Below are 18,425 nucleotides of genomic sequence, written 5' to 3' on the forward strand. Positions count from 1 at the left end.
TTTTTTTTTTAAAATTTTTTAAGAGGAGGGATAGGAACGGAAAAAAATGACAAATTGTGTAGGATATAGTAAAAGCTTGTGTGGGATTTAGCAATTACGTTGTTTAAAAGACGGCAACGAACATTTCAAGAGTTGGTCTCTCTTTTGACGGTTTATATAAATTGTGATTATGCTCTCATTTCATTCTACAAATCCGTGTAATATCAGAATTTGTCAAATAACACCTCGTTATTTAATTGGTTACTCCGCTGACTAGGTGTATTCCATACATTCCTGTCTACTACTCTATTGAACTCGTATACCTCATTTGGTTACTCCGCTGTTTATCGTCGATAAATTATCTACATTTTTACCTAAACTTTCGATTTACCCTCTATCGGACTTGTATCCTTCATCATTTGGTTAACTATGAAGGTCATGGACGTCCATGATTTCGCCATGGAAGTGGCTAAAGCGATGATCTGGCCAAGGTTTGTAATCCCTTTTTTTATAACCGTTTAGAATAATTAACTTTCGACACAATTTGATGAAGCTGTTTGTTATTTGCAGTGTTATTATTGACAATGGCTCCTGTGAAGATGTTACTGAAATCAGAATTAAGGTATTTTGTGTTATTTAGCTGCGAAATTCCAAACCAAAAAATGTGTTAAGATGAGCGGTATACTGAACATAATAGGTTTTTTGTTCGAATCCCCTCTCTTTATATTGTAGATGACCGCGTAGAGAAATTCATATGTACTTGTAGTGATTATGAGTTTATGATAAAAAGGGTTTGAGTCGGAATTTGGTTAATGTTACTGAGTACTCGGTAAATGTTAAGGTTTGACATAGTTGGTTGATAAAGAACAATGAATAAATTGTGGAAGACACTTTCTTATTCAGGTGGAGAATTACAACAGTCACGAAATACTTCAACGACTTGTCGAACTTCTCTCTGAAATGAATATTGTCATTACAAATGTATATATGTGCTGGGACGGTTCATGGGGAAACTGGAGAAGACCAATGGAAGGTATACATTTCTATATAAAACTCCCTCAGTTTCGTTTTATATATGTCAGTTTTGGATCGTGCACATGAATTAAGAAAATAAAGAAAATTGGTACTCGTGTACAGTGTACTATTAGCTTCACCGATCTACTAGTTAAAAGTATTTTCTTTTCCTACTTATTAATGCTCTGGAAAATAAGGAGAATATGTAATACATAGACTATGGTAAAAAAAACGACATATCGAAAGAATTTTTTAATTGTTTAACAAGACATATAAAGTGAAATGGAGAAAGCAAGCCAAATGTATACCTTTTGTGCATTGGTAAACCACGGGTCAGGGGCGTCGCCATGTTCAGCCATGAGCGTGGGAATCAGGCCTTCAATTTTGGTCATCAAATTTACAAGCTTTATTGATGAAATTCAACCAAAATGTTTATTGTAATACACTTGTACATTTGTATTTGGGGCCTCATTTCTTTACGGAGCACAAGACCTCCATTTATTTTAAAACGCTCCTGCCACTAGTTGTAATTAATGTCAACAATTTGTATGTTATTACGGAGTAATTTAATTGCCTGCTTATGCTACAATCTACGGAGTACATTAGAAAGTACGAGTAGTAAACTAGTTCTAAAAGCAAAAGTTTAATTATTTCTATGATTCTATGTCAACTTGATTTTGATACTATAATTATATTTTAACCTTTTCAACAGTTTTGAATGTGACCGATTCATTTGGGAACAAGATTAGAGATCAAAATGTCATCAATTATATTAAGAAGGTAAATCTTATACTCCAAAATAAGTTAAATTCTCATTTGATCTTTGATATTGTCAGAGTATGTTATATACAGTACCATTTAATTTTGTTTGGAACCTACTAATTTATACTTATGGTCATATTTTAATTGATTATATCAGTATATACTTACGGCATTAAGTTGTCAACAAAATGCGAGTTCATTTTAGGATGAAATATCGTAAGTACGATTAGTTTATCTATCTTTATTTATAGAGTTATGGGTGCGCGCATCAGTTCATTTTATGCTTTCACCAAAAAAAAAAAATCATTTTATTTTATGTGATGGTTTAAGTATTCAGTGAGTTTTTAATTCGAATTTCCTAGAAAGAAGCTAATTTTTCTTCTGAGACCGTTCTTATATACTGTAGTTCTTACAATTAATTTCACATCATCATTGTGCATTTGCGCCTTCTCAAAGCAGAATTCTTGCTCTCTTAATGTACAGGAACTTCACGCTATCAAGGATGGTAAGTCCTTTGTGTATTGTTCAGTGAGAGAGTCTGATAAAGTCGCATATTCTGAAGCATATTGTTCAATTGAGCTGACTGGAACTGATAAACGAGGCTTGTGTAAAGTGCGTGGTGACCGAGCTGGCCCCTACTGTGAAATGATGCAGGCCGAGATATGCACCCACATTTCCCAAATGTTGGCAATTTTCCGAGCCACATCGCTGGTAAAACAGTCATCATGTCAATATTTATCCCTGAAACCTGCCCAAGAAACCACAGCGAGTTTTCTGTTTGACACCCTCTTCGACCGTCCCATACCACCAAACCTGAAGCTATTCTACCAAAACAATGCAAGTAATAAATGTACAATTATGTCCTCGAAAATTCAGAAAAAAGTTCGTGTTATACGTTTGCCAAGCGTAGATGGGAAGGGATCGAAAACTTCAAGGATAAAATAGAGATGGTCATGTATATATATATAATTAGTTACTGATTGATGTAGTTAGTTCCTTTAAATGGGAGAAGATATATCATATACTATGTAATTATGCAAATATTAGTTCTGTTATGTCATATATGCAGTGCATTTGTGAAATTTGTATTGAGGTACTTTGTGATATTTGATCCGTTTCATTATTCACAAGTAACATATACTTGTGTAAAATGGTTTTACACAAATTTATCGTAAAATCAGATCTTTAGTAACCATTTTTACCTACTAATAGAATCTGTTTTACAACTAAATTACACAAGACTAACTCTTTATTATTATCCGTCTTATGGATGAGTAGCTGTATTATCACTCGTTGATTACAGTTCTTGGATTTTTTAAGGTATAGGAAAGGTTTCAGGTTAAAATCTCTCTCCCCAGATTGTGAATTGTACATTTGTACGTAATGCCTTTGTTGGCTTTGTAGCCGATGTGGTAAAAAATACTTTTATATGCTTCGTAACTCTTATATATTATATCGAGTATTATACTTTCGGGTATAATTTATTGGATCAGATAAGGTTGGTTATCTTCAAAACTTTACAAGATACAAAGAAGGTTGTATCATGAAACAAAAATATATTCCCACTATCCCAGTTCATAATTATTTGTTTACCTTTGATTTTGAAGCAATTGGATGATATTCCTAATAAAATAGAAACGAAAATGTCAAGACATTTACCTCTCTGTTTCCGAAAGTCCACTGTAGGCCCGAACGTTGACAATTTCTCAAAGGACAGCAACGAACATTTCAAGACATTTCCGTAGTAGCCACCTCTCTGTTTACATCCTTTAATCTTCTACGGAGTATCTGTCTAATTGTATTATATACATTGCTGTTTTTTCTACTGTATTGCTCATTTGGTTAATCAATAAGGTCATGGATGTTTATGAAAGTTACCGGAAACTGTTGAAAAAGTTCAACACACCAAGCCCAAGGTAATCCTTTTTTTCTCCTTCAAGTAACGAATTCGGATGATGATTCCTATGTTAGGACTAAGGCTTTGTTGTTGTTGTGATATAATTTGATGCTTTTATTGTAGTTTTGACTGTTCTACACCGCCTGAAATCAATTTTATAACCGTTTAGAATAACATCGATTGATGAAGTTGGTTGTTTGTTATATGCAGAGTTGTTATTGACAATGATTCTTTTGAAGCTGTTACTGTAATTAAGGTATTTTTATGCAATTTACTATCTTTTTAGCTTTGACCGAGCAAATCGGTAATTACTTGCGAGCTGTCTCATCTTATTATCACCTCTAGCTCTAGAGGGAGTAACTTTCAAACCAAACATGTTTTCTGCTTGGCTGATGTATGACGGTGTACACCATATGTGCGACTATTCTTTTGTATCCTAATTAACCATTTAAAGAGTTGTCCTATGCTACAAGTCTGTTTTTTTTTTTTTTTTTTTTTTTTTTTTTTTTTTTTTTTAATAATTTGTATCGCTAAAGAAGAACGCCGTAATCAACTATGAATAAATTGTGGGAGGATCTTATTTCAGGTGGAGATTTCCAACAGGCATGGAATACTTATACATGCTGTTAAACTTCTCGTTGAAATGAACATCGTCATTACAAAGTCCTGCATCTCTTTGGTCGGTACCGATTTCTATATAAGTATGTGAATCTATACTTTTTTTGCATTATTAACCAATTTGTTTGTGACGCTAGATACGGAGTAATTAATTTCAACCTTTTCAACAGATTTTAATGTGACTGATCTTTGCCGGAACAAGATTAGAGATCAAAAAGTGCTCGATTATATTAAGAAGGTAAATCATATGCTCCGTAACTTTAAGTTTTGAACTAGTTAAGTAGATTATCTCTCGTCCTTGTCGGGGCTGCACAAATTCGTTCTGTGATGTTTTACACCAGTGAGCTTGTTAATTGGACATCCGTAACTTTGAGTTTTGAACTGGTTAGTAGAATTTGCTCTTGCTCTTGTTTTTGTAGTTGTAGCGTTTTAACGTACAGAACGATCAGTTAATGTATTATACAACTGGTTGTATATACAACTTATTTAATGTAGTAGAGCTTTGACGCTTTGTTATAAGGTTATCGAGCTCTATTAACAAAATTATCGACTTATGATACAAAGTTATTGAGTTTAACAGAATAATTATTAAGCTCAATAACTTCATAAAATAACTCAATAACTTGTAAATTAACTCAACAACTTTGAGGCGGTTGTACAATGCTACTATACAACTGGTTGTAGGATAGTATTTGTGCAGAATGATGGTTGCGTCCCTTGACACCAAAACTCCTTGTTTTTTTAATATCCAGGCTATTGAAGATGATTACTCTCTTAGGGCTTCTATGAGAAAGTTTGATAGAGTTGCATCTTCTGAACTACATTATTCGACTGAGCTGACCGGGATTGACAAACAAGGTTTATGTAAAGTGTGTAGAGCCCTGGCTGGCCTGGACTGTGAGACAGTAAACACTGAGATATGCACGCACTTTTCTGGAATGTTCGCTATTTGCAGAGCCGTATCACTGATAAAACAATCATCATGTCGATATATATTCCTGACTTGTTCTCAAGAAGCGGCTGAGAGTTTCCTGTTTGAGACTCTCTTTGAGCGTCCAAAGCCACGAAACCTGGAGCCAAACTACCAAAATTATGCAAGTAATAGATGTACAAGCAGTAGTACAGTCATGTCCTCGAGGATACAGAAAAAAATTCGCGTTATGCGTTTGCCAAGCGTAAATGGGAAAAGATCGAAAACTTCAAGGATAAAATAGAGATGGTCACGGACTCATGGTTTGTGCTATACTGATTTGATGTAGCTACTAGCTAGTAGTTCCTTTACATGGGAGAAGAAGATTTGCAGCTATTATGTAAATATTACTCGAGTTCTATTGTGTACAATTCATATTAGTGAAAAGAATTTGTATTGAAGTGCAAAATTTGTGAAAGGTAGATAAGTAATACGTACCCAAAACAAAAACGTAGATAAAGTACAAAAAAAACAGCAAAAAAGATAAAATAGATAGTAAAACATATTCAAAATAAAAAGATAGGGTGGATATTGGGAAACATTTGAAAAAGAAAAGTGTAAATTATTGATCGGAATTGAAGGGGACATTTAAATTGAAACGAGAAGTAATTATCTCGAATAAATGAAAGAAGAATTTTTGTAAAATTTAATTATCATTTTCTTTTTTTTTTGTTTCTAGAGTAATATTTATGCTTCCTAATCTTTAATGACTAATTGAGAAAAAAGAATATTTAAATTCATATTTATAAAACTCATACTTTATATGATCGATTCGTTTAGAACTTTCTACCAAAATTTGATCTTGGCAAAAATATAACGATCATTGGTCCTTTCATTTGTCCCACTTTTACGTCCCCTCCTAATTAAGATACACCCGTAACTTTTGGCCAAGAATAATGATCAACAAAAGTCGATTTTTTTATTTGGTGTGAATGGAGCCATAACGGTGGTTTTAACGCTGACGAGGTTCACCACAAGTCATAAGTATCACTTTTCATGATATGCCCGAGAGGGCGAAAGCAATAGACTCAAAATTTAGAAGACATAGCTTCCACCCTCAGGCCATAAATGCTCCTCAAGTTGAGCTAAGAAGCTTGAACTTGAAAATTTCATCCAAATTTTAACTACTAAACTACACAAATTATTTAATGAAGGAATTAATTGTTGTGCTACAAAAAAGAATAGTATACCTAGTTTCTCAATCCATATTTTTTTTAACTTAATTTCAAAGGATTTTCTACGGTATACCCTTGTATTTTTCCGAATTCTACCATTTACCCTTGATTTTCAAAAACATCCTATATACCCCTAAACTTCTAGGTTTCTAATGGTTACATATTATCTCAAAAATTGTATCTAAGGATTATATTGATGATAGCTCTATGTTTTCTAGATAAGTAATCAACTAAAACGGCCGAAATAAAATATTTAAAATTGTAAAATTTTAGCAGCCTTAGGGTATATGCAGAACAATTTATTGAGTTTAGGAGCATCTTGTGTGATTTTAAAAAAACAAGGGTATAGTAGTGTAGAATCCGGAAAAATACAGGGGTATATCGTAGAACAATTTATTGAGTTCAAGAACATCTAGTGTGATTTCAATTCAACTTTTCGGTTTGATTTAGTTAAATTAAGACCTTATATAAATAAATTTAGCTGACCTCGATTTAAAGAGTTTGTTCCAAAATAACGGGAGTACAAACCAAACTTAAGAACAATTTCATGTTTAACACCGTCTTAACTTAAACGGCTCACAAAGCCGATTAATATAGAGATGAAAATAAAGAGGAGATTGTAAAACGTTTGAAATTAAGACGGTTTTAAACAAGATTAACCGAAACTTAAATGGGTAGCTTAGTTTAGTAACTTCTAATCAAAGACACAAAAACCATAAAGGTGGTGGTTCAATTTTTACTCATGACATTGCCAAAAAAAAATGGACAACAAAAATGTCGTCGTCTGCGATAACGGCACCGGGGTAATCTTCTTCTTTCTTCTCTTGTATCATCAATTAATCGCACTTGATTCATTCTAATATTAATGTTTTGTTAAATTCGATTACTTTATTCACCTTCATTGATCTATCTGATTGATTCAAACATATGAATTTATTACTATTATGTATGCGTGATTTGTGCGGTTTTAGTTGCAATTAATTAGTATTCTAATTAGGGTTCGTTGTAAGGAATTCTAAACCCATGATTATAGCTTACATTGGTTGGTAGTGGTTGGTAGAATGATTTGAAGGGGAATGCGATGTTGAATTTATTATAGTGAGGTTTAGAATTACCAGAATTGGGCATTGTATGATTGACCCGTCGCGTCCGAGTTCATGGGTGATCTAGTGGTTTTGGCTTTTGGAGTTAGGGGGCGTCGTGTTCAGGGGAGCGAATTACAAATTGAATAAGGTAAACTAGAAAAATAATCGGAAATTTTAATTAAAATCGCCCATTTTTTACTTTTTGAGTGGGGCCGAGTGGCAACCGTCACTGCTAGTCTGCTACCCTCCCTAGCTCCACCACTATGCACTTGAATTGGAACCATAATGCGGAGTTTTATGGGGATTTTTTTGGAGTCATTTCCAGCTGGTTGAGTGAGCATGCTTAACATGATTTGAGAATTCGGGCTCAATAAGGTGTTATTTGCTTAAATGGAGAAAACTAACTCGTTAATTGAAGAAAATACAAATGGAATACGGTAGACTAGAAAAATAATCAGAAATTTTAATTAAAAATGGTCCAACTTTTACTTTTTGAGCGGGGACGAGTCAAGAGTGGCGACTGACCCTGCTAGCCTCCCTAGCTCCACCATTGTGTACTTGAATGAGGTTGCAACCATAGCCCAAAGTTTTATGGGGATTTTTTGGTCTCATTTCCAGCTGGTTGAGTGAGCATGCTGAAAACATGATTTGAGGATTTAGGCTCAATGAGGTGATATTTGCTTAAATGGAGAAAACTAACTCGTTAATTGAAGAAAGTACGACAACTATAGTGTATTTTTGCTTTTTGAATGATGCTATATTTTAATATCTTGGCATCTGATTTATACCGTCAAAGGTATATTGATTGCTTTCCATGAGAAGAACTGGAATTTGACAAATGTCCATAATTTTCTCTCTGCATTGCAGTATGTTAAGTGTGGCTTTGCTGGAGAGAATTTTCCCACTTCAGTCTTTCCTTGTATGGTGGGAAAACCAATGCTACGGTATGAAGAGTCCTTAATGGAACAAGAACTGAAGGTGTGAATTATTCTACCTAGGCAAGTGAATTCTTTCCTTACATGCAAATGATATGAGGCTATTGATTTGGTTTCTAACTCAGTAGCCTCGTTAATCATCTGTTTGATATTATGCTAGATTGCTTGTGTTGTGCAATTCATGACATGAGGATTCCTTAGAAACTTGCATCTTTATAATGCAGGACATTGTTGTTGGAGATGCTTGTGTCAACTTGCGAAATCAACTAGATGTATCTTATCCAGTCAATAATGGTATTATTCAGAACTGGGATGACATGTGTCATGTATGGGATTATGCATTTTTCAACGAGTTGAAGGTAAATTTACGATCTTCATCAGCAAGGGCTTGTATAATGTGCATACAATTTCAATGTATTTAATACTCATTTTGTTCTGCTGACATCTTTATTAGGTGGATCCCACGGAATGTAAAATACTACTCACCGACCCCCCTTTAAATCCTGCAAAGAACCGTGAAAAAATGGTGTGTATTTTCCTATCCATAATTTATCAGTGTAATAAAGCTTAGAGTTGATCTTTCTGTTTATTGATTTTTCACCTGTTGACAGTGTCAGAAGATGTTACTAAATTTGTGTCACAATCATCTTGCTTATGAAAATTCGTGTATCAATCATTTTCGAAGATAAAGTTATGTAATTTCGGTCACAATGTAGGTGGAGACAATGTTTGAGAGGTACAACTTTTCTGGTGTCTTCATCCAGATCCAGGCGGTCCTGACTTTATATGCTCAAGGTACAGTGACCTTGAAATATATTCAGCAACTTTTCAATTTAACATCCTAATTAAGCATTGATTTTTAAATTTCTTTGCTCAAGTAAAAGCCCTCACACAAGAAGCTACTGGGAGTGTATTCATTTTTCACTGTTGACTAAATCATGTGCAGGCTTGCTCACTGGACTAGTTATTGATTCGGGCGATGGAGTCACCCACGTGGTAATTCTTGAAATCATGGCATCTTACTATGTTCTTTTTAAGTTTCTATCTTCAGATACATTATTTTTTTAATCAGGTTTTCCCCATGCACATTCACTATGTCCAATTTTCAGTAGGTGGCGTTTATACTACTATATATGCATTTTCTGTGAGCTTAAATTTTTAAACTCTTTCTTCAGGTTCCAGTTGTTGATGGTTACTCATTCCCACATCTTACAAAGCGAATGAATGTGGCAGGGAGGCATGTAACATCTTACCTAGTGGATTTGCTTACACGGAGAGGGTGAGAATGACTTCATTTTATATAAGCTGATGCTATCCAAGCTGGTTTCTGTCTTGACTTAACTAGAACATTTTTACTGAACTTCTTTAATATTATATCCCTTTTGAAGGTATGCAATGAACAAAGCTGCTGATTTTGAAACTGTAAGACAAATCAAAGAGAAGCTGTGCTATACCAGGTTAAGATAAATGTGTTTGGCTAAACAAATGGAATTTCAGATGATTTTATCTTACACCAGTTATAGTGTATTGCAGTTATGATTACAAACGTGAGTATCAATTGGGACTCGAAACCACCATTCTAATGAAGAATTATACCGTAAGTTTGTGTCTAAGGTCTTTTAATGTTTTGCATCCGTTCCTTTGTCTTGCTTAGTTTGTAATTAGTAGGATGTGCATCAAGCTACATCTAATGTTTCGATTCACCAATTTTGGTAGCACAATAACTGGAGTTCCAGTGAGATTGTGTTATCATCATTCATTCATGCCCTTATGCAATGGAGTCTGTCTGATATAGTTTTTGCTGGTTATATTTTGGTTCAACAACATCCTTGTGCTAAAATGGATCTCTGACATCAGCTGCCAGATGGAAGGGTTATCAAAGTTGGGACTGAACGATTCCAGGCTCCTGAAGCTCTCTTCACCCCAGTAAGCAGTATTCTTGCATCTACAAGCACTTAATTTTGAAATGATTGGATTGCACTTAACTATCTAAGAATTTAAGCATATCGTTGCTGCGTCTCTTCTGATGGTTCGATTATTATATTTGCTGAATATGCTGGGTTGTCCTCGAACTGTAAATATAGAGAATATATCTCTTGGATGCAACCAAGGGAGTCGTAGATGCGTATGTATCCAAATTTTTGTGTTTCTCCACGACTGAATATATTTCTCACGGGGACCTATCTATGACTTGTCAAATCACTAGTCCGATAATCAGACCTGCATTTTTTTTTTCTGTGTGAGAGTCGAGGATTTTTTTACCTGAAACGGCCTGGTGTAGTTGTGACCTAAGTCAAACACCTATCCACCAACTTTCTTGTCAGGTGTAGTTGTGAGTTGTGAGCCATTTTAATTTTCAAGGTCAGACAGGTGAAAGCAGGTGGTTCATAAGTCACATTTCAAGAGATTATTAGTGAAATAAAAATCTACGTTTAATGTCAACACTAGTTATTATTCATTATTTTATGAGAATCTCTTCTGCTAGTAATATTCCCCTGGTTAGGGGTTTGGAAGTTTGGCCCCTCTCAAAACCTTCACAAACAGAGATGAGGTTGAGTTTTGGATGTTGCTGTTATAGTTGTGTTGGTCGTTTATCGATATTGAATTTATGAGTCTGTGCATGCCTCAGGAGCTCATAGATGTTGAAGGTGATGGAATGGCGGATATGGTATTCCGCTGCATCCAGGAAATGGACATCGACAATCGCATGATGGTATGCGCGCTGCTACTGTAACTGATTTCTAGTTATATTTGTTTACTGCACGTGATTGATGTTAGTGTTTCTCAGTCATAAAATGTTAAGAAAAATTAGAAGGAAAAAGGAATTAAAAACATTAATTAAGAAACAACAAAGAAGAATTCAAGTATCATTACATAGTACTCCGTACAACAATAGGAAAGATTGCGGTGACTCGCTGACTGGGCTATCTTCTGGTGTATGTAGTTGTAGTTGAATTATCCTCTTTTTTATTTGACCTTTTTCGTAATTGTTTGCACCTAAGGATCCCTTGTCCTTTATTGCTTCTTCAGTAATTTATTATTTAGTTTACTATTAAGAAGAGATGCTCAAAATGAAAATAAAATAAAATAAACAAGTCAAGTAAAATAATCAAATATAAGACAGCAACTAAAAGTCAAGCTGCATCACTGATCATTTGCATCTCTACTTTTTTTTTGTCAACACCATATATTAGCACTAATAATACCAAGTAGGTATTGCTTTTAGAGCAGTGTTGTACATGTTTGTTTAAGTACCCTTATGGCCTTATCCATTTTAAACGTATTACTTCCTCTTAAGCCCCTTAACGATGCATCTTGACGAAACCACCTTAGGTGATTCTCCTGCGTCTTCAACGGATGAAGGTTACTTTGTCCTTAACACTTCATATTTAACCGATCCTTCCTTGTGGATTGTGTTCACATATATATATCTGACTACGCGTTTTCACCACATTTATCTTATGAATGTGACATTGTTTGACGACCCGATATTGCTTGTCATGTAAATGCCATATGAAATGATTGCCCCTTGAATCTATGGGGGCATGACATGATCATTTATAAACCCTATGATAACTTTCCACCTCAACAACCTAACTTTGATTTTATGTGTGAAATTTTCATCCAATTGCCCACTTAAGTCGTTCTCTGGGCACTTTACTGTCGCCTTCACCTAATGAATGAAAACCAACTGTAAGGTAATGAAAACGTGTGTTGAATTCATCTTCTTAAGAGAGTGTTTATAGTTGCTAAAATTTGTTGAATGAATTAATTAAGCTGGATGATGTTTTGTCACTTTTGTGGCGTAACTGGTATATAATTTAATCTACAACTCATGTATGCTGTTGAAAAAAATTGCAAAGACCACAAAAGTATCTACTTGCTTTTTCACTGTTTATTGAAGCTGGCTCATAGTACCTGTGTGGAATATAGCCTTTTTTTTTGGCTCTGATTGTCGAAGCGTTTATATATTTGTGCTGAAGTGTAGACTACTAAATGCTTACATAGTTACATATCCTTGACATCGATTTGTGATTTGTCAATAACATAAAGAGGCGTATTGTCTACTTATAATTTTCAAATTAACACACTATATTCACGGGCCTGCTAGCCTCATATCATCAGTTGTTTGCCTGAATACTAGAAAAGCTTAATCTTCACAATATTCTTTGCAGCTTTATCAGCACATTGTTTTAAGTGGAGGGAGTACCATGTATCCTGGACTACCAAGCCGGTAAATGTTCAAATATATTTTGTGTTAACCATGTGAATCGTTCTGTTCTGTTTAAACTTATTCTGAAAGATGATGTTCTACCCAAATTTGCACTGTAGTAAATAGAATCAAGTTAGGATGTATTCATCATGTTTAAGCTACTTGGCACTGAACTCTAAATTAAGTGTGAGACCATTTTAATGAGCCATTCTAAACTAGGTACTGTTGACAAAAAACTAAGAAGTCGTTATTCCGATGAATGTAATAAGGGAAGCTAACTAATTCTAATTAATACATGTAAACTCCAACATCTTTTTTGGTTTCACATTAAATAATTTCAAAGAAAAAGGGGGGAGAATGTTAGAAGGAGAAGAAGTAAAGCAATATCTATGTTCTTTGGTGTATCTAGCGGTAATTCAAACAATTCCACATGTTCAATGTGCTCATTATGAAGGAATCTACAGGGTGCTAATTTTTTTTTTCTTTTTTTCAAAATAAAAGGGGTGCTAATTCTAATTATAGGAGTTGATAGGAAGTGAAAATTTTTCATGTTGCTAGTTATCTTTCTGTTTACTCTCCACTCGCCGTTCTCTTTCCCAATTTTTTCTCATTTGAAAAAGGGTTCTGTTTTTTCCTAGTGATGAAAAAAGCTGCTGATTTAGACCAATCCTGATCCTGCTGTTATAGATACTATGTCGGGGGGTGGTTATATAAATTTTAATGGAAGGGTAAACTTGAGATGTAAGTTATGTTATAACTCTTGTGCTCGGATTCGACCTTAATATGAATTTTAGAGATACATACCCACACCTATGTCAGTCGCCTCGTCCTTTTAAGGCTGCGTTTGTTTCACTGCAATCCAATATTCCAATAAGTTAATGGCTATTTCACTGTGATTATTTGCCTTTTCATAGTACTTTCTTTGGATTAATTCAATGCACTTCAATTTATGGACCATTTACTTTTTGACAGGTTGGAAAAGGAAATACTTGATAGATATCTCGATGTTGTTTTGAAGGGAAATAAAGATGGCCTGAAGGTAAATCCTTCGACTCTGTAGACCAATGGTACATATCGTAGGAGTTTTGAATTGATCTAAACAGTGATATTTTGATATCTGTTTTGCTAAGAAGAAATCTAGATAGTCAAAGTTTTAATTTGAGTCATTCGAAAGCTCATATGTAACTAAAGGAGACAGTTTTGCAAGCCAACAAATATGTTGTTTGTTATTTCTTGATGCTTTTCATTCTTAGTTTCTTTTGTTTCGATTAAAAATGAAAAAGATACAAGTTTCCTATGAGTATGACACATCATCTATTGGGTATATGGCTATGGGTGGGTTTTTTTTTCTGTGAGGATATGCTTTTATGTGTACATTATGTGAATGAGTTTGAACAGTTTTGACTGTTGATGTTTCAGTTTCACTAGAATTAGGGGGTGTTTGGTTGGGGGTTTACAGGAAAGGGAAAGGGAATCAAAGCTCCCCATTCACTTTGTGATTGTTTGTTTTACCAATTTTTTCATTCCCTTTCCCCTCTCCATTCCTTCCCATACCCCCAAATCCCTCTATTTTCATTCCCCCACCCCTCTAGGGTATGAGATTCCCTTTCCCTTTCCCTTACCCACACTCATCTAACTCGATACACCACAAACACCACTAAAGTAGCTACCACAACCACCACTGACGGCGTGTCTCCACCACAATTGCTGCGGGCGTGTCCCTACCATCACCACTGCCGGCGTCTACTTTACCGCAACCAACACCATCGGCGGCACCGCCTTACACCAGGCCGATAAGGCGACAACTCACCCTCTCATACAATCCCTGATTTTGTTGAAATCCTAGCCTCACCGTCGACCACCATACTCCCCACCCTAAAAACACCATCCCCAGCCCCAAAAGCTTCCCCTAAAACACCTTAGAAGGCTAACCCCAAATTCAGCTCATCTACTTCCTAATCACCACAACCTTGCACAATCATGGTTGCCCGTCGACCATCACTAAACGAGTCACCCATCTCCTCAAGTCCAGCCCTCGATCATATACCAATTAAGCCACCACAATTTCGGTGAAGTGAGTGACTAGGGTGAGTCAGGGACGAGGAGGAAAACAGCGTGGCGGCGATGTAGGGCAGAGGAATAGTCGTTGGCGGTGGTGGGTGATGGCTGAGTATAGTGGTGAATTTTCATGGTGGGTATTGTGTTGTAATGGTGGCTGTGTTTTTGGTGGTTTTTGATGGGATACGGGTTTATACTGGGTTATAATGGTTCTATTATGTTATATTATATTATATTTCAAACCAAACAACTTATTTAATCAAAGGGAATCCAATTCCTTCCCCCATAATTCCCTTTGCTATTCCCTTTCCCTTTCCCTTATGTCAACCAAACGCCCCCTTAGTTTGTTATGATAGTATCTACTGTGTTTCTTTGACTCTGTTACATAGAATTATTTTATTTTATTTTTCGAAGGGGGGCTTGGAACAATATACGGATAGGTCTTTATGTTAATTGTATATTTTCATGTTTTTTTTTTGTTGGTCTTGTTATGAGTTAATCTGTCATTTAGGAACATTTTGGTAAGTTCAGATGAGATTTGGTAATTCAAATGTAGCCTAAAAAGAATATTAAGGGAATTTCCAACTATAGCTTGTATAGAGGTATATTGAGCAGTCTTGGTTTTCTAATTATGCAGTGTATGGTTAATATTTATCTGGTATGACTAGTAAGTGTTCCAAGTCTCCTTCAAAAGATACTCCGTAATAAATAACTATATTCCATCTCCCGGGAATGCCAGGAAGTCGGGTTTGATATGTCAGTGACTAAGTTATTTGGGAAGGCATGTGTATGTACTATGTAGTGTAAAATTCTGCTTAAATCTGGAGGTTGAGCTGATACTACTATTGAAGGATTTATTTCTTAAGTCAAGCGTAATATGCTTTTTTTGTAACCATAAATTCCTTGTTGGGATTGACAGAAGCTAAGGCTTAGGATTGAGGATCCTCCGCGGAGAAAGCATATGGTGTACCTTGGAGGTGCAGTTCTTGCAGGGATAATGAAGGTACTTCTTTTAACCTCTGTTTTATCTTTCTTGTAGATTAAATTAAGAATATACAACAGATTTGATGTAACAGAGGACAATAATTAGCTTTACTGTACTAGTTGTACATCTCACCCAAAAAAAACGGGATTAGTTGCACACAAGGTTCTCCCAACGCCCTCCTTTTTTTCTTGGTTACCTTTTCTGTTTCTTGAGATGTGTGTTAAATTTTGGAATTGAGATCCACTCTGGTCCTGTCATCCAAGTTCCAACACACTTGGAGCAGAGTCAAAGTAACATTGTCTTCATAAACGGTACACATCGATTAGGATTAGCGGTCTTGTGAATCTTGGCCCAGACAGGCACGTACTCTTGACAGTTGGCCCGGTGTATATTATTCACAAGATAACCTGTTCTCTGGAAGATCTAACCCTCAACTCTGTATTGCAGGATGCACCAGAGTTTTGGATAAGCAGGGAGGATTATCTGGAGGAAGGACTTGGGTGTCTGAGCAAGTGCGGCCAGGCATGATTAGTTGATTACCAGTGTGTTCTCTCTCTGCTAGCAACCTCGAAGCTGGTGATTTGGTGAAGGTGTCAACGTAAAAGCTGAAAGTAGACCTAACAAATCCAATCCGACTCAAGATAATAGTTCCAACTCACCCAACCCCTACCCGCACCTGCCTGACACCCGAAGACATTGTAAAATCACAACACTTGATGCCGACCAAATACGATCCAACATAACCCGATAGACGATATATTTGATCAACTATGTAATTTGAACTTGATAACAATCAAACTCATTAAAACCCGACTCAAAAGATAACGAACCTGAATAAGATTTTGTTTTGTTTCTTGTGGGTTGAGAATTGAGATTGTGATTGTATGATTTTATATTATTTTGCCAAATATTTTGGGTTGTAGAATTGTCATTCTCTAATTTTTGAAGGAATGATAATAACTAATGAACTCTTAAACTGAGGTTCTGTACTATCCTATTAGTGATGTCTTTGAAGTGTTGTGTCCTGCATGGATAAAACCTAAAAAAGTTTCAAAAATTTATTGAAATTGTTTGTATAGTAATTAGTACTGAAGTGATAACAACATTTTGTCAATGTTCAAAGCATTTCACCTTTATTAAAACAGAAAAAGAATAAGAACAAGGTAACTAATTAATTAACTAAAGTGGCTTGAGTGTAGTGGAGTGTGGGAGTGCCTCAAAGCGTTGCAATGGCAACGAATTGAGAGGTCCCCTGTTCGACTCCCTACACGGGAGTGTTGCGGTTACCTGTCATCCTAAAGGATGTCTTACATGGCACACGTGGTTTGCAGGGTATTGCATGTGCCCGGGGGGATTCAATCCCTCGTCACCAAAAAAAAAGGTAACTAATTAATTTCCCCTTTTATGCTATTTTTTGTGTTAAGTCACCGAGTGTCTTCTTAACGCTTATCGTCAACCTGAATTGCAAATAGAAAAGAAAAGTGGCCGAGGATAGTTAAAAGTATGCTATGAATTCCTAGGCCGTTGCTTGGTTATGATCATAATTTATAAACGAGATATTTATTTTCGAACATCTATTTCATACGGAGTACTAGTTTTAAAAGAAAAAAAATGTGTAATTAAGAATAACAAGTCAAGTTGAAGGACATCATTATTAAACATGTATATTATTATTATTATTTAAAAAAAATATTTGATCCGAAAAAAAAAAAATATTTGATCCGTATTATTTATGTATAAAACGGTTTGATCTCTCTTAGTAATTGTAGTGCTCCAAGGCTTGAACCTCCACTCCTATCGACCGTACTTACTTTGTTCCAATCATTTGTTTTACAAGGAGTATTTTAATTAAAGATAAATAAATGATTCAGACGGAATAAGTACATTCTATGGAGCAGTATCTTGCAATTTCCTTGCATTATGAGCAAGATAATCAATTGGTTTAATTTGAGATGCATTCAAACAAAGATTCAACTTATTTGTTATTGGGTTGAATATGTGATGTGACGATTTTTAGGAATGTTGGTTGATCAACCTTGCACCTACTTGAGTCTGTTTGCAATGAAAGCAACGTCTCACCGAATTTGGTGTGTTTTTGTGTAAAAATAACACACAATAACTAACAATATTCAGCACTTTTCTTCTTAAGAGTCATGGTCATATCTTATAGCATTAATTATAATTGCTACTACATCATGTAAAACAAACAAATTGGATGCAAATATTTGTCTCTTATTACTCAAAGCAAATGCCCTACATTAAATATCACGGTTAAGAGAGGTACCATAAATCGGTTGGCCGTGTTTATTTCGGCTAAAAGGGTCTAAATTGAATTGAGATGGATTGAACTGAATATAATTGAACTGAACTGGATTGAATTGAATTCAACTGAGTTGAATTGAATGAGTTAAAGTAAGAGTTAATTAGCTGAATTGAACTGAATTGAACCGAGCTAAACTGTACTGAACTGAATAAAGCTAAGCTGAATTAAAATGAGCTGAAATTAAGTAAAAAAGAACAAGTCAATCAATCATTAACTAATTAATTCGGAGTCAATAATTCGGCCAATTTGTTATCTTTTGAAAAAGGAGATGTTAGCTAGTTTAACCGATTATAAAATTGAGAAGCATGAATCTAATCCAGGCTTTTCAATTCAAATTATATAAGTAACTAAATTTTAAATACCTTAATTATGTAATTAATAAGTGCATGAGATCATGAGGTAGTATTCTCA

General features: G+C 35.1%; 3 protein-coding genes across 3 annotated transcripts; all 3 read left to right on the plus strand.

Moving 5' to 3' along the window:
* Positions 1 to 206: 206 nt before the first annotated feature.
* Positions 207 to 2,880, plus strand: LOC141631657 (ACT domain-containing protein ACR5-like). Its single transcript, XM_074444298.1, has 5 exons — positions 207 to 470; positions 550 to 601; positions 883 to 1,012; positions 1,706 to 1,773; positions 2,239 to 2,880. The coding sequence occupies exons 1-5, from the start codon at positions 409 to 411 to the stop codon at positions 2,698 to 2,700; spliced, it is 774 nt and encodes a 257-aa protein (XP_074300399.1). The 5' UTR covers positions 207 to 408; the 3' UTR covers positions 2,701 to 2,880.
* A 559-nt stretch (positions 2,881 to 3,439) lies between these two features.
* LOC141631664 (ACT domain-containing protein ACR4-like) lies at positions 3,440 to 5,652 on the plus strand. Its single transcript, XM_074444305.1, has 5 exons — positions 3,440 to 3,671; positions 3,863 to 3,908; positions 4,239 to 4,353; positions 4,441 to 4,508; positions 5,023 to 5,652. Exons 1-5 carry the CDS (start codon positions 3,613 to 3,615, stop codon positions 5,482 to 5,484), a joined length of 750 nt encoding a protein of 249 aa, XP_074300406.1. The 5' UTR covers positions 3,440 to 3,612; the 3' UTR covers positions 5,485 to 5,652.
* A 1,428-nt stretch (positions 5,653 to 7,080) lies between these two features.
* Positions 7,081 to 16,691, plus strand: LOC141643750 (actin-related protein 2). Its single transcript, XM_074453045.1, has 15 exons — positions 7,081 to 7,218; positions 8,368 to 8,478; positions 8,660 to 8,794; positions 8,890 to 8,961; positions 9,152 to 9,230; positions 9,382 to 9,431; positions 9,611 to 9,714; positions 9,824 to 9,892; positions 9,969 to 10,032; positions 10,293 to 10,361; positions 11,065 to 11,148; positions 12,611 to 12,669; positions 13,621 to 13,687; positions 15,626 to 15,709; positions 16,139 to 16,691. The coding sequence occupies exons 1-15, from the start codon at positions 7,177 to 7,179 to the stop codon at positions 16,217 to 16,219; spliced, it is 1,170 nt and encodes a 389-aa protein (XP_074309146.1). The 5' UTR covers positions 7,081 to 7,176; the 3' UTR covers positions 16,220 to 16,691.
* Positions 16,692 to 18,425: the final 1,734 nt, after the last annotated feature.

This window comes from Silene latifolia, chromosome 2, assembly GCF_048544455.1.
Source record: "Silene latifolia isolate original U9 population chromosome 2, ASM4854445v1, whole genome shotgun sequence".
NCBI classification, from domain to species: Eukaryota; Viridiplantae; Streptophyta; class Magnoliopsida; order Caryophyllales; family Caryophyllaceae; genus Silene; species Silene latifolia.

What these genes read in the sequence shown, in the direction of transcription:
- LOC141631657 (XM_074444298.1), top strand. Translation starts at nt 409, where the DNA reads ATGAAGGTCATGGACGTCCATGATTTCGCCATGGAAGTGGCTAAAGCG. An exon ending in TTACTGAAATCAGAATTAAG is followed by an intron (nt 602 to 882) that starts GTATTTTGTGTT and finishes TTTCTTATTCAG; the next exon opens with GTGGAGAATTACAACAGTCA. An exon ending in CTGGAGAAGACCAATGGAAG is followed by an intron (nt 1,013 to 1,705) that starts GTATACATTTCT and finishes CCTTTTCAACAG; the next exon opens with TTTTGAATGTGACCGATTCA.
- LOC141631664 (XM_074444305.1), top strand. Translation starts at nt 3,613, where the DNA reads ATGGATGTTTATGAAAGTTACCGGAAACTGTTGAAAAAGTTCAACACA. An exon ending in AAGCTGTTACTGTAATTAAG is followed by an intron (nt 3,909 to 4,238) that starts GTATTTTTATGC and finishes ATCTTATTTCAG; the next exon opens with GTGGAGATTTCCAACAGGCA. An exon ending in TGCTCGATTATATTAAGAAG is followed by an intron (nt 4,509 to 5,022) that starts GTAAATCATATG and finishes TTTAATATCCAG; the next exon opens with GCTATTGAAGATGATTACTC.
- LOC141643750 (XM_074453045.1), top strand. Translation starts at nt 7,177, where the DNA reads ATGGACAACAAAAATGTCGTCGTCTGCGATAACGGCACCGGG. An exon ending in TCTGCGATAACGGCACCGGG is followed by an intron (nt 7,219 to 8,367) that starts GTAATCTTCTTC and finishes TCTGCATTGCAG; the next exon opens with TATGTTAAGTGTGGCTTTGC. An exon ending in ACATCGACAATCGCATGATG is followed by an intron (nt 11,149 to 12,610) that starts GTATGCGCGCTG and finishes TATTCTTTGCAG; the next exon opens with CTTTATCAGCACATTGTTTT.